Source organism: Heterodontus francisci, chromosome 10, assembly GCF_036365525.1.
Source record: "Heterodontus francisci isolate sHetFra1 chromosome 10, sHetFra1.hap1, whole genome shotgun sequence".
Taxonomy (NCBI): Eukaryota; Metazoa; Chordata; class Chondrichthyes; order Heterodontiformes; family Heterodontidae; genus Heterodontus; species Heterodontus francisci.
Window position 1 is genome coordinate 42842825 of NC_090380.1, and position 20236 is coordinate 42863060.

At 40.3% G+C, this 20236-nt stretch overlaps 2 protein-coding genes across 6 annotated transcripts in view; one reads left to right on the forward strand and one right to left on the reverse strand.

Moving 5' to 3' along the window:
* usp16 (ubiquitin specific peptidase 16) overlaps positions 1-9446 on the forward strand; it is a 58883-nt gene extending 49437 nt beyond the window's left edge. For 4 of the 5 annotated variants that reach the window (XM_068040508.1, XM_068040511.1, XM_068040509.1 and 1 more), the window contains 5 exons: positions 900-1647; positions 4936-5027; positions 5912-5998; positions 8081-8228; positions 8705-9446. In XM_068040508.1, coding sequence (XP_067896609.1) covers positions 900-1647; positions 4936-5027; positions 5912-5998; positions 8081-8228; positions 8705-8832 — 1203 coding nt within the window. In that variant the 3' untranslated portion in view covers positions 8833-9446. The remainder of the gene's footprint in view (positions 1-899; positions 1648-4935; positions 5028-5911; positions 5999-8080; positions 8229-8704) is intronic. The other variant, XM_068040507.1, reaches the window with a different exon arrangement.
* Positions 9447-10850: 1404 nt separating this feature from the next.
* The window catches only part of cct8 (chaperonin containing TCP1, subunit 8 (theta)), a 28306-nt gene continuing 18920 nt past the window's right edge, over positions 10851-20236 (reverse strand). The window contains exons 11-15 of the mRNA XM_068040512.1: positions 19874-19989; positions 19304-19375; positions 19057-19221; positions 14679-14798; positions 10851-11112 (exon numbers count right to left, since the gene is read on the reverse strand). Coding sequence (XP_067896613.1) covers positions 11035-11112; positions 14679-14798; positions 19057-19221; positions 19304-19375; positions 19874-19989 — 551 coding nt within the window. The 3' untranslated portion in view covers positions 10851-11034. The remainder of the gene's footprint in view (positions 11113-14678; positions 14799-19056; positions 19222-19303; positions 19376-19873; positions 19990-20236) is intronic.

Here is a 20236-nt window from a genome sequence, read left to right on the forward strand (position 1 = left end):
CTTGCTTAATTAAGCTTACACTTCAACATTTTATCCCTGTTTGAATCGCAGATCTATACTTTCAGCACTCTCTCCTTTTATTCTCTCTATGTCAGGTGTCATAAGGTGCAAAGGGGTAGCATGTATATGATAAATAGGATGATTCTGGCACTTGGGTATTCTTGACTTGGAGAGAGAGCCACAAAACTGACTTTACTTCAGTTGGATAGAACAACAGTTGATCTGGGACTTGTTTTGCAGAATAATGTCAGCATGGTTCAGTGGGTGGCACTCTGCCCTATGAGTCACATGGTTCCGGGCTAAAGTCCCACTCTAGGATTTCAGCACAAAAATCAAGGTTGACACTCCGGTGCAGTACTGAGGGAGTGCTGCACTATCGGAGGTGCTGTCTTTTGGATGAGACGTTAAACCAAGGCCTCGTCTGCCCTATCAGGTAGGCATAAAGACCCGTGGCACTATTTTGAAGAAGAGCAGGGGAGTTATCATGTTGTTTGTGGGAGTCTGCTGTACAATAATTGCCTGCCTCGTTCCCTACATTACAACACTGACTACATTTCAACAAAGTATTTCATTGACTGTAAAACACTTTGAGACGTTTAGTGGTCATGTAAAACACTATATAAATGCAAGTCTTTTTTTTTTTCACTGTTCTCACTAGATGTATTTGACAGACTGGTATCTTTGTTATGGGAAAAATCATAGTTAAGCTAATGCATTTGATTTTTGTACTAAAGCACTTTAATTTGTTACCTCAAATTGCTGATACCAGCAACTTGCTTTGCTTTGCTGCACCAGCTTGACATTCTTGGTCATAACGTAGAACATTGCCATGATATTCTGCTCTTTTGTTATTTAGATTCTCATGAAACTGCCTCTTTTATGTTCTGTTTTGTTTGTAGAACCAACGTCAGCAACAAAAGCACCAGGCAAAAGCACTTGATTTGGAGAACTCCCCAGCCAAATGTTCTGTGGATGAAGTACAGAGTGGAAAAGCCTCTGCAGAAAACAAGGCAGACCTAGAGTCAAATGAGATTGTAGAAGAGGTCTCTCCAGAACAGAGTCCTTCTGACTGCTTATCTACTGACCAGTGTCTTGGGACCAGAAGAAAAGAATTAATGGAAGAAAACAGTCAAGAATTGAGCCAAGACAACACTGATGTAGAATATGAGGAAGAGGAGTCTGGTGCAATTGTGCAAAGGAAAAGACACTCTGATCATTCCCACAACCCTGAGAACTTTGACTCTTCAGATATATTTGAGTCAAACATGGTGAATGAGAACCAATTTAATGCACTTTGTTCCAGTGAAGATGAAGAAAATATTGTCAGTAATATGAATAAGTTAAATCTGAATGAGTGCACAGTGAATCATGATGAAATAACTTTAACCCTGGAAGTGTATGAGAACTCTTCTGGAACAACAAATGATCTACACTCTACCACGAAAGACAAACAGGTTGTTTTTCTGGACCCAGAAAAAGCATTTTGCACCCTTACAGACAGAAAGCTGCTGAGTCTAGAGGACTGTTCTGTTGGAGCTTCTTTATGCCAGTTCACTCAGATAGAAAAACTCATTGGAGCAAATAAACTGCTATGTGAAGAATGTACCCAAAGGCAGCATAAAAGTGGATCAAAGACCAATGCAAATGGTAGTAAAATAACTGCAAATTGTATTTACAATTTCAAATATCACATGACTTGTATTATGGATAAATATCATGGATTTACTATAATATAATCTTGCTCTTAGAACAGTTAGGATTGGTACCTTTTCAGCTTTTGAATGCGGATCCCAGAACTTGAACCTAAGTTACAGACTTGCTACCAATAGTATCTGAGTGCAGTGATAATCGCCACTTTGACCAGCACCTCTGAGCACTGAAACAAAACCTTGCATTTAGCAGAGGTGTCAATTACCAGGGGGCACAAACTTAAGGTGATTGGTAAAAAGATTAAAGGGGATATGAGGAAAAACTTTTTCACCCAGTGTCTGGAATTCACAGCCTGGATCAGTGGTGGAGGCAGAAACCCTCAGCTCTTTTAAAAGGTACCTGGACATGCACTTGAAGTGCTGTAACTTGCAAGGCTACGGACCAGGTGCTGGAAAGTGAGAATTGATTGAGCGGCTAGTTTTTTCAGCCAACGCAGACACGATGGGCTGAATGGCCTCCTTGGTCCATAACTTTTCTATGGTTCTATTTCTGTAGTACGTTTAATATAGTAAAATTTCCCAAGGTGCTTTGTAGAAGTGTAATCAGTCAGAAATTTGATACCAATCCAAAGAAGGAGACCTTAAGACAGGTGACCAAACACTTGGTGAAAGAGGTAGGTTTGAAGCAGCGTCTTAAAGGAGGAGAGATGAAGAGGCAAGTTTTGAGAGTGATTTCTGGAGCTCAGAGTCTTGATGGCTGATGGTGCTGCCGACAGTAGTGAGGCAAAGGAAGTGTGGAATGCATGACAGGCTAGAGTTGGGGGGGAACATAGAATTTTTGGAGGGTTGCACAGGTGGAAGAAGTTACAGAGATAGGGAGGGACTAGACCATGGGGGGGATTTGAACACAAGAATTTCAAAATCAAAGTGTTAGTGGACTGGGAGACATTTTACATCAGCATGCATGAGGTGATGGGTGAACGGTGCTTGTTGCATGTTGAGATACAGGCAACAGAGGTTTGGATAAGCTCAAATTTATGCAGGGTAGATGATGAGAGGCCAGCCAGGAGAGCGTTGGAGTAGTTGAGTCTGAAGGTAACAAAAGCATGGATGAGGGTTTCAGCAGCAGATGGGCTGAGGCAGGAACAGAGAAGAGCAATATTATGGGGCTTGGAAGTAGGAAATGTTTGTGGTTGAGAGACTATTGGATGGAAGTTCCAGGTCAGTTAGGATGCCAAGATTGCAAACAGTCTGGTTCAGTTTGGAACAGTGGCCGGAAAGGGGGATGGAATCAATGGTAGGGATTAAATTTGTGTTGCGCACCAAACACAATGGTTTCCCAATGTTTAATTGGAGAAAATTTGTCTCATCCAAGACTGGATGTCAGACAAACAATTTGACAGAACCAAGGCAGTGGAGGGTTTGAGATGTGACGGTGAGGTAGAGCTGGGTATCGTCCGCATTCGTGTGGAACATGACGTTTTTTCGGATGATGTTGTCGAGGGGCAACATATAGATGAGAAATAGGGGGTCGAGGTTAAATCCTCGATTTATCGAAATGACTGTGCAGGGACGGGAAGAGAACCCATTGCAGGAGATTCTCTGGCTATGACAAGATAGATAGGAGTGAAATCAGGCTAGGGCACTCCCATGTTGTCGGTTGGACAACAGACAAGATGTTGCAGGAGACTCAATTTATATTGGAAATTGACAGTCATTTGAAGAATAACCAGAGATGACCACAGGAGTCTGAATTTTGGAGCATACCATAGCATTCCTTGAAATAGGTTTTCTGAGTTCATAGTGATCCTGTGCATTGGATGAAAGGAGAAAAATATAATTGAAACACAAAGCACTGAGAGCTATAGATTTCATCTGATTTATAGTCAGCAGAAAACACTGACATGAGGCTGTCATAACTGTCTTCCCACCGGCAGTGACTGCTGTCAGTAATTTATCACTTTTACGCGGTTTGTTGCTCATCAAGATAAAGATGATAATCCTGGGGAATGGAACACTTTACATTTTACATTCAATATCATGCCCAGATCAGGTGCATTGCTGTTAGATAACCCATTTTTGTACCTCATCCTCGGAGAAGCACCATTTTGCACACATGCTTCATGCAGCTTTTGAGTACTTTGACAATTACCTGCCAAATATTGGAAAGTTTGTGCTTTGGAACGATTCCAGCACACAACTGGATAGAGACTTGCCCAAACTCAGCCAACAAATAGAGTGGGCTTTCATTCCATCATTCTGGATTTAAACCTCCAAAAGACCATCGTCTGAGACCTCCTCCTTATATATTTGAAATGATAAAAACTCAGCCAAGAAAGAAAATGTTTTTGATGTCTTGTTTGCAACAGACTCATTTTTTTTAAGAGCCCAAAATAGTCCAATAAACTTTTAAAATCTACCACTATCAAATGTTAGCAATAAATCCCCTGCTGACAGTACAACTTTAATATAGTTTTAGCTGGGGTGTAAGCCATCCAGAAAATAGAATAAAATCCGTTTGCCTTTCTTTCCTTTTGAAACAAAGGCCTTTTGGGCTTAGTCTATTTCTGATGCAGTTGCATTTTTTCCCGTTTATAAATGTTTCAGTGGAAATACTTAAACTGGAAACTTACAGTTTTGTTGTGTATTTGGAATTAAAATAGGTTGTAATGTGTATTCAGTTTATGACATAATTAGTTAGCTCATTTAATTAATCGGTTTTCTTTTATTTGTTGGATTTTCACTGGCTGAATTGGATCCCAGCACAAATTTAGTGAAAAGACAGTAGTGAAATGTGCACGATGGCATCATGTCAACCAGCCCAAGTTCAGCAAAAATTAATCTTAAATGGCAAACCTGTTTTAAGCAAGAAAAAAAGTAGACTGCCTATTCCAAAATTATGGGGGACATTTCATTCCCTACTGCTAATGGGGAGACATACCCGCCAGCAATGTAAATTGGAAATTTGGGCGTGCACTTGCCAGGATTTTCAGACCGGGATGATATAATAATGTGGGTAGCATGTACCCAAATTTCCAGTTTGAACAGCTAATAGGCAGTGCAGTAAAGAATGATAAAGATTAACCGAATGATGTGTCATGTTAATACGCAAACAGCTAATTGCAGGGTTTCTGCAAATCATTCATCAAGATCAGGGTGAAGAGCTGTTTGTGGTGCTGTATATTTATATCCCGCTCATTATGTTCAGTACAAATTTAGAGCAACTTACATTGGAATGTAATCAGATGCATTTAAGCTTATTTCTTTTTCTAAATAAAATTTGCAGATGAAAAGTATGTGTACACGAATGCCAAAAAACAAATGCTTATTTCATCTCCTCCTCCAATTCTTACACTTCATTTGAAAAGATTTCAGCAGGTAATTAGTCAAATAATTATTTTTCCCTATTATATTTATGCATTTGGTGGGTTTGTGTTTCTACATTTTGGTGCATTTGCCAATGAATTAGTGTGTTCTGCAGAATGTGAACATGAAACTTGTCCAATGTGTTTGGACCTTTACTGCAACAACTTGCATTTATATAGCATGTATTGTGATGTGTGCCATGCATATTAGACATTATGCCTTTTGCTTTTTTGTGTATAAATATGATTTCCTACATTACAACAGTGACTCAAACTTCAAGTATTTTGTTGGCTGTGAAGTGCTTTGAGATGTCTTGAGGCTGTGCAAGATGCTATATAAATGCAAGTTTTTAATCTAAAATGTTTTTAATGAGTTACAGAGGACTTCATCGGAAACAATTGTTCAGTCACATGCTCACAAATTCCATGCCTGAAATAGATGATAGAAATTATAGGTAACTGCACTCTTAAATTTTCAGCTGGCAAGTACCATTAGAAAACTTGGAAGAATGTAGTTTTGAAGGGCAGATGATTACTTCTGCATGAGAAAGCAAGTCTATTATGTTTCATTGCAATTTTTAAAATATATTCCAGTTTATGCTGGGAAAATTGTTAGTTTGCAATATAATGTGGACTTTTAAGGAACCATTCCATCTGTATGCCTGAACATCAATAACAGTTGAATATTTACTCTTCTGTGACTAGATTAAATGAAAACCTGAGTTGCTAGGACTTTGACTGATTTATTCTATTATTATTCACTTAGCAAAAGACATTTTGCAAAGCTATTGCTGTGGGTAATCAGCTGTTTGGCATATAATTGAAAGACTTTTTTATTATTAATGACTAACGTAAAGACAAACATTGTCAAACTACAAATCCTATTTTTTCCTATAGTTGGGGTTCAATCTTCGCAAAATAAACAAGCATATCCATTTTCCACAAGTGCTTGATCTTGCTCCATTCTGTACACTAAACTGCAAGGTAAGATTTTTTTTAAAACATGGTTACACTAATTGTTAGCTTCACAGTTGAGGCAGTCTACACCACTGGTGTTAAGTTTTACCTTGTAAATCAAAACCTTTTTTATCTTCTATCCCAATTTTCCTCCCTTCCCCTTTTCCTGTAGATGACTTATGCTAGGACTCAGTTTCAGAAATGCATTGGTACTTTGAAGATAACATTTACTGCTTAGCAGAGTGAAGGAGTTTGAATTCTGTGCTGAAGTTCCAGTTTATCTAAATGTTTTCAAAATGCATAGCCAAAACACACAAAATTACGATTAAAGTGATTTAGACAAAATGTGTGTTTTTGTTTGAGGTTATGTTACCAAGTAATTGTGTCCCCCTTGCCCTTTTTAGTGATAATACATACACCTCCTGCACTAACTTGAGGAAAAGCGTAGAATCATAGAATGGTTACAGCACAGGAGGAGGGCATTCAGTCCATCATGTCCATGCCAGCTCTCTGCAAGAGCAATTCAGCGAGTTCCATTCCCCTACCTTTTCCCCGTAGTCGTACAATTTTTTTTTTGCTCAGATAATTATCCAATTCCCTTTTGAAAGCCGAGATTGAATCTGCCTCCAAACCACATTCTCAGGCAGTGCATTCCAGATCCTAACCACTCGCTGTGTAAAAATGTTTCTTGTCATGTCACATTTGGTTCTTTTGCCTTGGAATCAGTGTCCTCTGGTTCTCGGCTCTTCCATCAATGGGTAGTTTCTCTCCATCTACTCTCTCCAGACCCCTCATGATTTTGAACACCTCCATCAAATCTTCTCTTAAGGATAACAGCCCCAGCTTTTCCAATCTATCCACTTAATTGAAGTCCCTTATTCTTGGAACCATTCTTGAATCTTTTCTGTATTGTCCCAAAAGTCATCACATCCTTCCTAAAGTGTGGTGCCCAGAATTGGACGCAGTACTCAGTTGAGGCCAAACTAGTGGTTTTAAAAGATTCACCATAACTTACTTTCTTTTGTACTCTGTGCCTCCATTTATAAAGCCCAGGATCCTTTATGCATTTTTAACCATTTTCTCTACCTGCCACCTTCAATGATTTGTGCACATATACCCCTCCCCCCCAAAGGTCTCTTTGCTCCTGCCACCCACCTTTAGAATTGTATCCTTTGTTTTATATTGCCTCTCCTCATTCTTCCTACTGAAATGTATCACTTCACACATTAAATTTCATCTGCCACATGTCCACCGATTCCACCTATGACCTCTTGAAGTCCATTACTGTTCTCCTGACAGTTCGCAATACTTCCAAGGTTTTTCATCTGCAAATTTTGAAATAGTGTCCTGCACACCCAAGGTGATTAATATAGATGAAGAAAAGCAGTGGTCTTAATATCAATCCCTGGGGAACCTTACTATCAACCTTCCTCCAGTCTTAAAAACCGTTCACCACTACTGATGGAAGGTCATAGACCTTTTCCACTCTTACTTCCCTCAGTCTCCTTGGAGGCATCTGATCCAGTCCTGCTGACTTATCAACTTTGAATTACAGCCAGCCTTTCTATCAACTTTTAACCCATCCAGTGTGTCAACAACCTTCTCTTTCACTATGACTTTGGCAGCATCATCGTCATCCTTGGTAAAGACAGATGGAAAGTACTCATTTAGTACTTCAGCTATGCCCTCTGCCTCCATGCATAAATCCCCTTTTTGGTCACTAATCAGCCCCACTCCTCTCATTATTCATATGCCTATATGTTAAACATTTTTGTGGTTCCAGTCATAGCTTCAGAGAATGGGGAGATGTACATTTCAGGACATAAAACTTGGTCAGTCAAGACCTTTTTTGAAGCTGGTTGCAAGATGATGTGACAGAGCTGCGCAATAACAATAATCTCTCACTTCTATTGCTCCTTAGTGTTGGTGCTCCAGCACTCAGTCCTGTTACATATGCATTCTATCCCTATCCTTTGAAGATAAGGCTCGTACTGCATAAACGTATTCAATAATTTAAATAGACTTAAGGTTGCAGTCTTTAAATATTTTCTTTGCACATCCAAGAGCAACTGTATGAGTTAACTGGCTATTTTGTGTTCCGTCACACAGAATGAGTGCACAAATGTATTGTATAGTCTCTATGGAGTTGTGGAGCACAGTGGTACAATGAGATCTGGACACTATACAGCTTATGTCAAGGTGCGAACTCCTAACAGTCGCCTTGCTGAATATGTGATGACTAGATGTACACTGCCAAGTAAGTGCTGTTTTCTACACTGAAAAATTGCTGCTGACAAATTCCATATCATAATTCGATCAGATTTAGAAATGCACATGTCCTTTTTAGTACCTACTGTTTACCAAAGTAACTCTACTAAATTTCGATTTTAATACACAGCAAGCAAAGGTATTCAAAAAAAATATTAAGTTTTGAAATTTTTTAATTGCACTACTTACAAGTTTGGAATTCACACTTTTTATCCTTCAATGTTGTGATTTCACCAAAAACAATTGCTGGCAATTTAAATTTAAAAATTGGCAGTTAACCCACCACTCCTTTTTTGGTATATAGAAAGGAGCTTTTTAGAAATATTTTCTACCCGTTTCTGCTTTTTTGATTTAAAAATGAACTGCGCAATGCTACAAGTCCACTTGGTTGACTTATTAGAACTGTAGAAATGTGCAATGTCAATTTAAGTAAATGATAATTGACAATTGTGTTTGTTTTGTTAGCAGCAAGCGAAGTAGAGCCATCCGTGGGTAACTGGTTCCATATAAGTGATACTCGTGTGCAAGCAGTGCCAGAGATGAAAGTACTAAGTGCCCAGGCCTACCTTTTGTTCTACGAGAGAATTGTCTAACGGTCATCTATGAAAGGACATATTTACCAATTTCTGGAAGAAAAATGGAAAGTGTCATGGTCCTAAATCTATGCACCAATCAGATTAAATAATTATTGCCTACTGTTTAACAAATTTGAGAAAATGCTCAAAGGAAATGGCTTGTATGATATGAACCCTTTATTTACAATTGTAGGTAAAAAAAAACTTTTACTTTTAAAATGACTAATTTTGTTTAGCATCAATGAAAACTACGGGGAATAAAATGTATTGGCTTAAGTACTTTTGATAGCAAAATATGCTTGACATCCATTGAGTGAACATACAGCCCTCATTTCTTATATCAAAAACCCATCATTGATCATTTGAAGCCAATTGTTCAAGGGAGTCTAATGGAAGATGCTTTTTTAAAACAATTACTCTACTCAAATGTTGTGAACATGAAGACAACTACATCTGTTGATCAGACCAAGTAGTTGAGAGTTAACCATTGGTGGCTGTTTCTAAGTTAAAACTGACAATTTTGAAACAAATGCTTTAAATCTATATATACTGCAATGTTGTAAAGTCTATTGATAAATCAAAAGTCACAGGCAATCACAACTGGAATAAAAAGCCTTTATATGCATTTTAAACTTTTTTTGACTGGTAAATTTAGTATCACCATAGAAGAAAAAGGCTGTTGAAATCCAGTCTTGTAGTTTCAACCAGCTTCCCCACCTGCTCTACCATGATGTGATCTTTTCCCCGAATCCTCATACTTGACAAAAATTCTCCCTACAAATCACAACTGCTTAAATTTGGCCCTCAATCTGCATAAGCATTCCCTCTTGTCACAGCAAAATCATTGTCTCCCATCATTACTTCAAGTTGAAGGGGTGGAGATTTAAGTATTTGACATACTAGTTTTGCTATCAATGGAGTGGACTTGATCATTGCTAAATATGAAGATGGTTGAATTGAGGATATTTTTAAAGAATACTCTGCACAAACAAAAGCTGCAACAGTAATGAAATGTATGGAGTGGAAAAACAAAGGCTGAGGACAGGTTTTGTAATTTATCCACTCACTTCCCCTCCCATATACATGTAAAAACATGCTGCACTGCCCTGTGGACAGAAGCTGTAACTACCTTTACCCCCCAAAAGCAGACTGAACAAGGGCTTTGGATATGCAGACTTATGCAGTCTGGGTTAAATCACTTTCTAATGCACAAAAATAAACTAGAAGAGCAACAGCTATACTTTAACTCATTCTGGGGAAACACATCTAGTTAAAAGCTACCTATTTGGAACAAAAACATTTGTGGGCAGGAGGAGGATTTTTACATGAGCCATAAGGTATTTTTTTAGTTTACATATTGCTATAAAGGTTAGATTCACAATACAAAATCCAAACTCTTGACCATAGCCTTTTATAGTTTCATGGTGCACCCCAGATAGAAGAGTCATTATACTGCTTTTGCATATTCTGGCAGCTCTGAAATAATTGCATTTGGATCCAAGTACAGTTTTCATTTCACGTGCCTGGCAAAAGGGTTGACTAAACAGGATATGTGCCACAAGCAACTACATTAAGGTAATATTTCATTCAAGGCTGCAAGTGGTGAGAAGATGAGTAGGTCAACTTCACACAGTTCAAGTAGGGAGTCAGGATAATATTTCTCACTGAGCCTGTAACGGAAGAACAGTTAAATTAGGGACAGCTACCTTGAACGTGTGTTTAGTCTTGGAACAGTAGCAGCAATAGATCAATGCAGTAGCACACCTGAACATATAAGACAGGGCCTCTTATTACAGGAGTGAGAAGTAACAAAGCCCAAGAAATTCTTGATTCTAATTTCACTACTCAAGTACTTTGAATACCTTTTGAAATTAAGCAATCACACATCAAAACAAACTGGAAGCCTATATTTTCAATTAACTTTTGAAGATGACATTTCATTTTAATACATAAGGTTATACCCCTGAAACTCTAAACACTGGCATTTAGGATTGTTATCCTTATACCACTTACAAATTAAGCATAGAACAAGCATGTTTTGGTAGTCCAAGTGTCTTTATTAATAGACAGAACAGTACCAGTATTTTCTGAACCTTGAGCACAATTTTGTATCTCATAACTAAACAAGCTGCATAAATAAACTCAACAGATCAAATTTGCATTACAAAGGGCTTCTGCTCAGTACATCCATTAGTTGGTAAAAATCAATTTCTAGGTGGTTCAGTCATTTTGGTCATCATCCCAGTCTTTCTTCTGTGCTGGAGGTTTGGGTCCACCTGCCTGTTTTGCCATGATTATCTAAAGAAAAAAGCACCAAGAGGGTATCAATCATAATTTAAGACCAACAGCACAACTCAAGAAAAACAGTGACGTTACTGAGTAAGTTTAATCAGGCGTCAGTTGCAGGAGTGCAGTATTTTTGTATCTCATACTCTGCTGTAATTGCTTCAACTGGTTTATGAAGCAACTAAGTTTCAAATTTATTCAATGAAATACAAAAGTAGTTTCTCATGCAATGTTCAGCTTATATGAGGTATGAACAGCTCAAGTAAATGGGCATACGATATTAAAAAACCTCAATAGCACATAATGGCATCACACCAATTGGGGAGGGGAAGGAAAGGGTAGTGTCCTTAATTTCTGCCATTCAAATCCTGAATTTTTGCAATTTGGTTCTAACTATTATCTAGTTTTGTGGAAACTGGAATTAGAGGGTAAGTGGGTGTCCAGCAAAATTTGTTTGATATTTTGTAAAATTACTTCAAAAGCTGCATCATGCACATTTCCGCTCTATTCACACTTTGCTACTGACTCAATGGGTATCAAATTTATCAGGTGCTTCACACCAACCATCTTTATCCCAGTGTTCTTGCAGTTTGGGGGCTTTGGAACCACCTGATCAATTTGCCTTAATAATGTGAAGTTATGCAGACAAATTGGCACAAAAAAAAACACTTATAAACACCTGAAATAATTGCAGTCCATCTACAAACAAAGTCCTCGTGCAGATTTAAATGAATAATTTTGGATGTATGAATCGAAACCTTTTTATCTGATTGTTAAGAGTTCCTATATGGTGCATTTTTTCTGTAATGAACAGTGAATTTTCTTCTCTCAGCTGTTACGGACATCCGTTCTGGTGGGTATAATACATAGTTCATCTTTTCTCCTACTGTCACCATTTTCTATCAGGAAAACTAACATGGCATTAACATTAAAAAACTATGAATTATACTTTCATATGCTGTTTACAGTTTGTTTCTAGGTGTACATAGAGTTGGATTTTAAATTTGCAAAAGGACTTTATAAACACTGGTTCTATTCAAGTGAATAACCTTTACAAAAAAAATCTCCAATGAAGCTATGATCGTATTTATTCCTGTTTAACAAGGAATGTAACAGTTATGTTGAAATGAATGCATCTTACAAATCAGATTCCAAAAATTTTATACAGCAGCTATTGAAAATACAGTGTGAAGAATGCTGTGCTTGAGCAATTAGGGCAATGACAGGAGGGCTTAGGACAGCAGTATGACTCATTTCTAACACTGAAGGTGGTGGTGGGAGGGGAGGGAGAGAGTTTCATATTACGGTTCCCTCGACTCAAAACAGCACTGGCAACACCTGACTATCAGCCTCTTGCTGAGCTAACTGCCCTTGTGTAGGGGTGGGGCTATATTGAAACAATTACTCCCAAGTGTTAGAGAGCCATAGAGTCGTACAGCATAGAAACAGGCCCTTCAGCCCACTGCGTCCATGCCGACTATAATGCCTATCTATACTAATCCCACCTGCCTGCATTAATTCCATATCCCTCTATGCCTTGCTCATTCAAGTCTCTGTCCAGATGCCTCTTAAATGTCGCTACTGTTCCTGCCTCCACCACCACCTCAGGCAGCTCATTCCAGATACCCACTATTCTTTGTGTGAAGAATTTACCCCTTTGATCCCCTTTAAACCTTCTCCCTCTCACCTTAAATCTATGCCTTCTAGTTTTAGTCATCCCTACCACAGGAAACAGTCTCTGGCTACCTACCCTATCTATGCCTCTCTTAATTTTATATACCTCTATCATGTCCCCTCTCAGCCTCCTTCGCTCCAGGGAAAACAGACCCAGTCTATCCAATCTCTCTTTCTAACTCAAGCTCTCCAAACCAGGCAACATCCTTGTGAATCTTTTCAGCACCCTCTCTAGCTTAATCACATCTTTCCTGTACTGTGACCAGAACTGCACACAGTACTCCAAATGCGGCCTAACCAACATTATGTACAACTGTAACATGACCTCCCAACTCTTGTACTCAATGCCTTGGCCGATGAAAGCAAGCATGCCATGCACCTTCTTCACCACCCTGTATACCTGTGTTGCCACTTTCAGGGAACTATGTACTTGCACCCCAAGGTCTCTCTGCTCAACAACACTCCCCAGGGCCCTGCCATTCACTGCATATGTCCTGCCCTGGTTTAACTTCCCAAAATGCGTCACTTCACACTTGTCTGCATTAAATTCCATTTGCCACTTCCCCAGTTGATCTATATCCTGTTGTAACCTTAGACAACCTTCTTCACTGTCCACTATACCACCAATTTTGGTGTCATCTGCAAACGTACTAATCATGCCCCTTACATTCACATCCAAGTCATTAATATATATGACAAACAACAGAGGGCCCAGCACCGATCCCTGCGACACACCACTGGTCACCAGCCTCCAATCTGAAAAACAACCCTCCACTACCACCCTCTGCCTCCCATCACCAAGCCAATTTTGTATCCAATTTGCTAGCTCACCCTGGATCCCATGTGTTTGAACCTTCTGGACCAGCCTACCATGCAGGACCTTGTCAAAGGCCTTGCTAAAGTCCATGTAGACAACGTCCATCGCCCTGCCCTCGTCAATCCTGTTCTTGAATTCTTCCCTATTCTTTAGGCTCACCATTACCACAAAGTGTGTATTCTTCAGTAGTCAACAAAAATGTAAATTTCTTGCAGGTGCTCCCCATTGCCGAAAGTTGTCAAATGACAGTAGTACCACATACATTAGTATTCAGCAGTTAAGAAACTGATTTGAAATCAGACACTTTAGTTGGAAAATGAACTCATGATTGCTATGGACCAGCCTAAACATATCATACAGTTGAGAAAAATCAATGCCATGATGAATCCAGTATTTTTGCCTTACATTTCAAGAAAGTTTTGCGTCCTTGACAGCTCAATTTGGTAGTGAGTCACAGATCAGAAAATTCTAAATTAATCTATGACAAATTAGTTGATCTCAACCAGTAGCAGGGCAGCTAAATCAGCATTTGGTCCCCAAGACAGAGGGGTGAAAATCAACTGGAGTTTCCACTCCCAATCACAATCCACTGGATCCTGCCAGAAGTGCATGTGTGCTGATAGACAAGGACATCCAGTAACTTGGTACCATTAAGCTCATCCAAGAGTGGACACTTGGGTTAAATTCCAAAGGCACTGTGGAACCGTACCCTAGCATAAAAAATTCCCAATGTAATTACACATACTATCCTTCAACTTTCTCCCAAGTGGAAATACTTTAAAAATGAATGCAATTAATATCTGCAAAACAGGAATCAAATTGAAATCTTTGCTTTGTGAAATACTGAAACTACCATCTCCACTGGACTCTATTCATCAACCAAGGATAAATTTGCACTGTTGCTGTTCCATGCAATTCAGACCCATTACAGGAGATATACTTAGAATCTTAGGCTAGATATTTTCAAAGGGTGCCAAACCCTATGATGCACAACACCTAAAGCATACTGTTTTCATAACAGAAGTAACCAGGACATTTAAAATCTTCGAGTATATATATCAGCATCACTCTGGTAACTATTACTTACCTGGTCTACTCTCAGAACAGTTACAGCAGCATTTGTAGCAAGCTTAATTCCCCAGTATTTAACCAAGTATGGGTCTAGTATTCCAGCCTCAAGCATGTCCTTTAGCCCTGAACCTTCAGCCTGAAAACAAGAATATGATACAATAAATAATTAAATAAGCCACTCACTCAACCTATTTAGGATGAAAGAAAACAATAACAGAGGTTTCTTATTGAAAGAAAAAGAACTGAGAAAACATGACGACCAGGTTTAGTACAAAAAAAGAGGCTTTGGTTACATGATTTTTCTAGAGATGCTGCTGAAATCACAAGCCCTATGGTTCCTAACAAGATGTACCTTCTGGAGCAACATACTGTGTTGCATGTTAGCTTTTCATCTGACAGTACCAAACCAAAATAGTCAAAATGTAGTTTTGGTCAGTAACAATGCCGTGCCACCTTAACCCCATGGAATGTCGTCATCATGCAAGTGTCTAGTGCCAGATACTCAAATGATTCTTACAATAGAGATTACGCAACACACTATAATTAGCAGACTTGAAACGTTAACTGTTTTTCTCTCCACAGATGCTGCCTGACCTGATGAATATTTCCAGCATTTTGTTTTTTTTTATTCGTTCCTGGGATGTGGGCATTGCTGGCAAGGCCACCATTAATTGCTCATCCGTAATTGCCCTTGAGAAGGTGGTGGTGAGCTGCCTTCTTGAACCGCTGCAGTCCTTGGGGTGTGGGTACACCAACAGTGCTGTTAGGAAGGGAGTTCCAGAATCTTGACCCACAGACAGTGAAGGAATGGCGATATTGTTCCAAGTCAGGATGATGTGTGGCTTGGAGGGGAACTTGCAGGTGGTGATGTTCCCATGCATCTGCTGCCCTTGTCCTTCCAGGTGGTAGAGGTCGCAGGTTTGGAAGGTGCTGTCTAAGCAGCCTTGGTGCGTTGCTGTAGTGCATCTTGTATATGGTACACACTGCTGCCACTGCGTCAATGGTGGAGGGAGTGAATGTTTGTGATGGGGTGCCAATCAAGCGGGCTGCTTTGTCCTGGTGGTGTTGAGCTTCTTGTATTGTTGGAGCTGCTACCCATCCAGGCAAGTGGAGAATATTCCATCACACTCCTGACTTGTGCCTTGTAGATGGTGGACAGGCTTTGGGGAGTCAGGAGGTGAGTTACTCGCCTCAGGATTCCTAGCCTCTGATCTGCTCTTGTAGCCACAGTATTTATATGGCCGGTCCAGTTCAGTTTCTGGTCAATGGTAACCCCCAGGATGTTGATAGTGGGGTATTCAGCGATGGTAATGCCATTGAATGTCAAGGGGAGATGGCTAGGTTCTCTCTTGTTGGAGATGGTCATTGTCTGGCACTTGTGTTGTGCGAATGTTACTTGCCACTTTGCAACCCAAGCCTGGATATTGTCTAGGTCTTGCTGCATTTCTACACTGACTGCTTCAGTATCTGAGGAATCGCAAATGGTGCTGAACAATGCACAATCAGCGAACATCCCCACTTCTGACCGTATGATTGAAGCTCATTGATGAAGCAGCTGAAGATGGTTGGGCCTTGGACACTAACCTGAGGAACTCCTGCAGTGATGTCCTGGAGCCGAGATGATTAACCTCCAACAACCACAACCATCTTCTTTTGTGCTAGATAAGACTCCAACCAGCAGAGAGTTTTCCCCGATTCCCAATGACTCCAATTCTGCTCGTGCTCCTTGAGGTCATACTTGGTCAAATGCTGCCTTGTTGTCAAGGGCAGTCACTCTCACCTCACGAGTTCAGTTCTTTTGTCCATGCTTGAACCAAGGCTGTAATGAGGTCATGAGCTGAGTGGCCCTGGAGGAACCCAAACTGAGCGTCATTGAGCATGTTATAGCTAAGCAAGTGCCGCTTGATAGCACTGTCCACAACACCTTCCATCACTTTACTGATGATTGAGAGTAGACTGATGGTGCAGTAATTGGCCAGGTTGGACTTGTCCTACTTTTTGTGTACAGGATGTACTTGGGCAATTTTCCACATTGCCGGGTAGATGCCAGTGTTGTAGCTGGACTGGAACAGCTTGGCTAGGGGTGCGGCAAATTCGGGAGCACAGGTCTTCAGTACTATTGCCAGAATGTTGTCAGAGCCCATAGCCTTCAGTTGTTTCTTGATATCACACGGAGTGAATTGAATTGGCTGAAGACTGGCATCTGTGAAGCTGGGGACTTCAGGAGGAGGCCGATTTGGACCATCAACATGGTACTTCTGGCTGAAGATAGTTGGCAAATGCTTTAGCCTTCTCGTTTGCACTGATGTGCTGGGCCACACCATCATTGAGGATTGGGATATTCATGGAGTAACTTCCTCCAGTTCGTTGTTTAATTGTCCACCACCATTCACGACTGGATAAGGCAAGACTGCAGTGCTTAGGTCTGATCTGTTGGTTATGGGATCGCTTAGCTCTGTTGGTTATGGGATCGCTTAGCTCTGTTTATTGCATGCTGTTCACGCAGTTTGTAGCTTCACCAGGTTGACACCTCATTTTGAGTTATGCCTGGAGCTGCTCCTGGCATGCCTCCTGCACTCTTCATTGAGCCAGGGTTGGTCCCCCGGCTTGATGGTAATGGTAGAGTGGCGGATATGCCGGTCCATGAGACTACAGATTGTGGTTGAGTACAATTCTACTGCTGCCAATGGCCCAAAGAACCTCATGGATGCCCAATTTTGCATTGCTAGATCTGTTTGAAATCTATCCCATTTAGCACAGTGGTGGTGCCACACATGATGGAGGGTATCCTCAATGTCAAGATGGGACTTTGTCCCCACAAGGATTGTGCAATGGTCATTCCCACCAATACGGTCATGGACAGCTGCATCTGCAGTAGGCAGATTGGTGAGGACGAGGTCAAGTACATTTTTCCCTTTTGTTGGTTCCCTCACCACCTGCCACAGACCCAGTCTAGCAGCTATGTCCTTTGGGACTCGGCCAGCTCGGTCACTAGTGATGCTACCGAGCCACTCTTGGTGATTGATATTGAAGACCCCCACGCAGAATACATGTTGTGCCCTTGCCTCTTCCTCAGTGCCTCTTCCAAGTGCTGTTCAACATAGAGGAGTACTGATTCATCAACTGAGGGGTTTGGGGGAGACAGTAGGTGGTAATCAGGAGGTTTCCTTGCCCATCTTTGACCTGATGCCATGAGACTTCATGGGGTCAGGAGTCGATGTTGAGGACTCCCAGGGCAACTCCCTCCCGACTGTATACCACTGTGCCACCACCTCTGCTGGGTCTATCCTGCCAATGGGACAGGACATACCCGAGGATGGCGATGGTGGTGTCTGAGACATGGTCTCTAAGAAATGATTCCATGAGTATGTCAGGCTGTTGCTTGACTAGTCTGTGGGACAGCTCTCCCAACTTTGGCACAAGCCCCCAGATGTTAGTAAGGAGGACTTTGTAGGGTTGACAGGGCTGGGTTTGCCGTTGTCGTTTACAGGTGGCCCGTCCAGTTTCATTCCTTATTGACTTTGTAATGGTTAGATACAACCGAGTGGCTTGCCAGGCCATTTCAGAGGGCATGCAAGAGTCAACCACACTGCTGTGGGTCTGGAGTTACATGTAGGCCAGACCAGGCAAGGACAGCAGATTGCCTTCCCTAAAGGACATTAGTGAACCAGATGTGTTTTTACAACAAACAACAATGGTTTCATAGCCATCATTAGACTAGCTTTTTAATTCCAGATCTTTATTAATTGAATTCAGATTCCACCTTCTGCTGTGGTGGGATTCAAACCCATGTCCCGCAGAGCAATATCTTGGGTCTCTGGGTTACTAGTCCACTGACAATACCACTACGCCACCACCTCCCCCTTGTAGCATAAATCAGCAGTTTCTGTGCATTAAAATCTGGTGAACTGCTTGAAGTTAAACCATTTGAAAGTAAATTCCTAGTGGTAACTCTGGGGGAAGGTGCGGGGGGAAGGAGTTAATGTCCATGAAAGTGAAAAATGCAAGTCAAGATAATTAACTACCAGTTATAGCACTACGTAAAGACGCAGTCAGATGCAGAGTAAAGTTGCCTTAAGATTGCATTAATGCTTCAGCATACATATTCCCATTATCAGTCCATCTTTCTCTCTCCAAATATTATGAATCAATACCAAATTACGGTTAGTTTTATGTTGCCAATTTCCATCTGCCAGAAAATGAGCGGAATCTACAAGAACTAAATTCATGTCAAATCTGTACACCAGAAGTGAAAAGACTTTCAATCCATCAGTATTTTCTGAATTTTAGCCAAGGTTCCAGAAACAAAAGACAATGCACCCACTCCCTGGTCAGGACAACATGAAATTGAACCCCAGGGCATCAGTAACTGTTATTAAGGTCTACTTAATTACCTCGATATCAAATCCAATATTTTTGTTTCCTTCCTGATGTACTGCATACAATTTTGAAATGATTTCATTAGCCCGAATGCCAGAGTTCTCAGCCAAAACTCGTGGAATACTTTCAAAAGCTTCTGCAAATTTCTTGATGCCATATTGCTCAAGGCCAGGACATGACTGAAAAAAAAATACAAGCAGTCAATTATTCATTCTTTACTTTTTTTTTAAAAAATGACAAACTACTCGTTTTCTTCCATACCTCTCCGTAAGTTGTGATCCGCTTAACCAGCTCAATTTCAGTTGCTCCTGCGCCTGGTACACAGCGTTTATCCTGTGAATTATACATTATGTTAACAAGAAAGTACAGGTTAAACTGTATAACGTGCATATGTAAAATACAAGGAAAAATACAGTCCTGTATCAGTTATGGATGAATCACTCATCCAGTCAAAACCAAGAAGGCGGACAGCAAGCGTATACTCATTGGCCCCCAAGACATACTCAAAATTGGTCCCGAGATGAAGTATTCATTTATAAATATTAAATTCTAGAATTCTTGGCCAAATGATACACAAGTGGAGATACCCAATGGTCTTGCAAAACACACATATAGACATACAGGTGTAGAAATAAAAGAAATTACATGCATGCTTATGTCAAGTATCAATCCACCAGCTTCAACAATAAGTTTCAAGTCTTTACATATGGTGTGAACCTTGGATGATCAAAACACATTGAAAATCCAAGAAGATCCAATCACCAAAGACCCAAAAGAAAAGCCTTCAAAGTGAAACCTTTCAATAGATCTAAAACACCCAGAATACGGTACCTTTGTAAGAACTTTAAAGGTATTGACACCATCATCAACTGCCCTCTCAACATCATCCATTATGTTATCTGTAGAACCACGAATTACAACTGTGGATATTGCACCATCTTCATTCTCTGCAAAAAGACATAATCCAGCAATTAAGACTTACATTGTGGAAGATAATGATTTCATCTCAACCCAACCAAGGAAATAGAAACAGACAATGCTAACTAAGCAGAACCTTACGGGATGTGCAAATGCACATAAGGACATTCTATTTAAGACATTTTTCCAGTGAGTTTGAAATTTTAGACAAAAAAAAAACATTGTGCGAACTCTATACTGCTGAACCTACATGTACTAAACATGCCAAGATGCAAG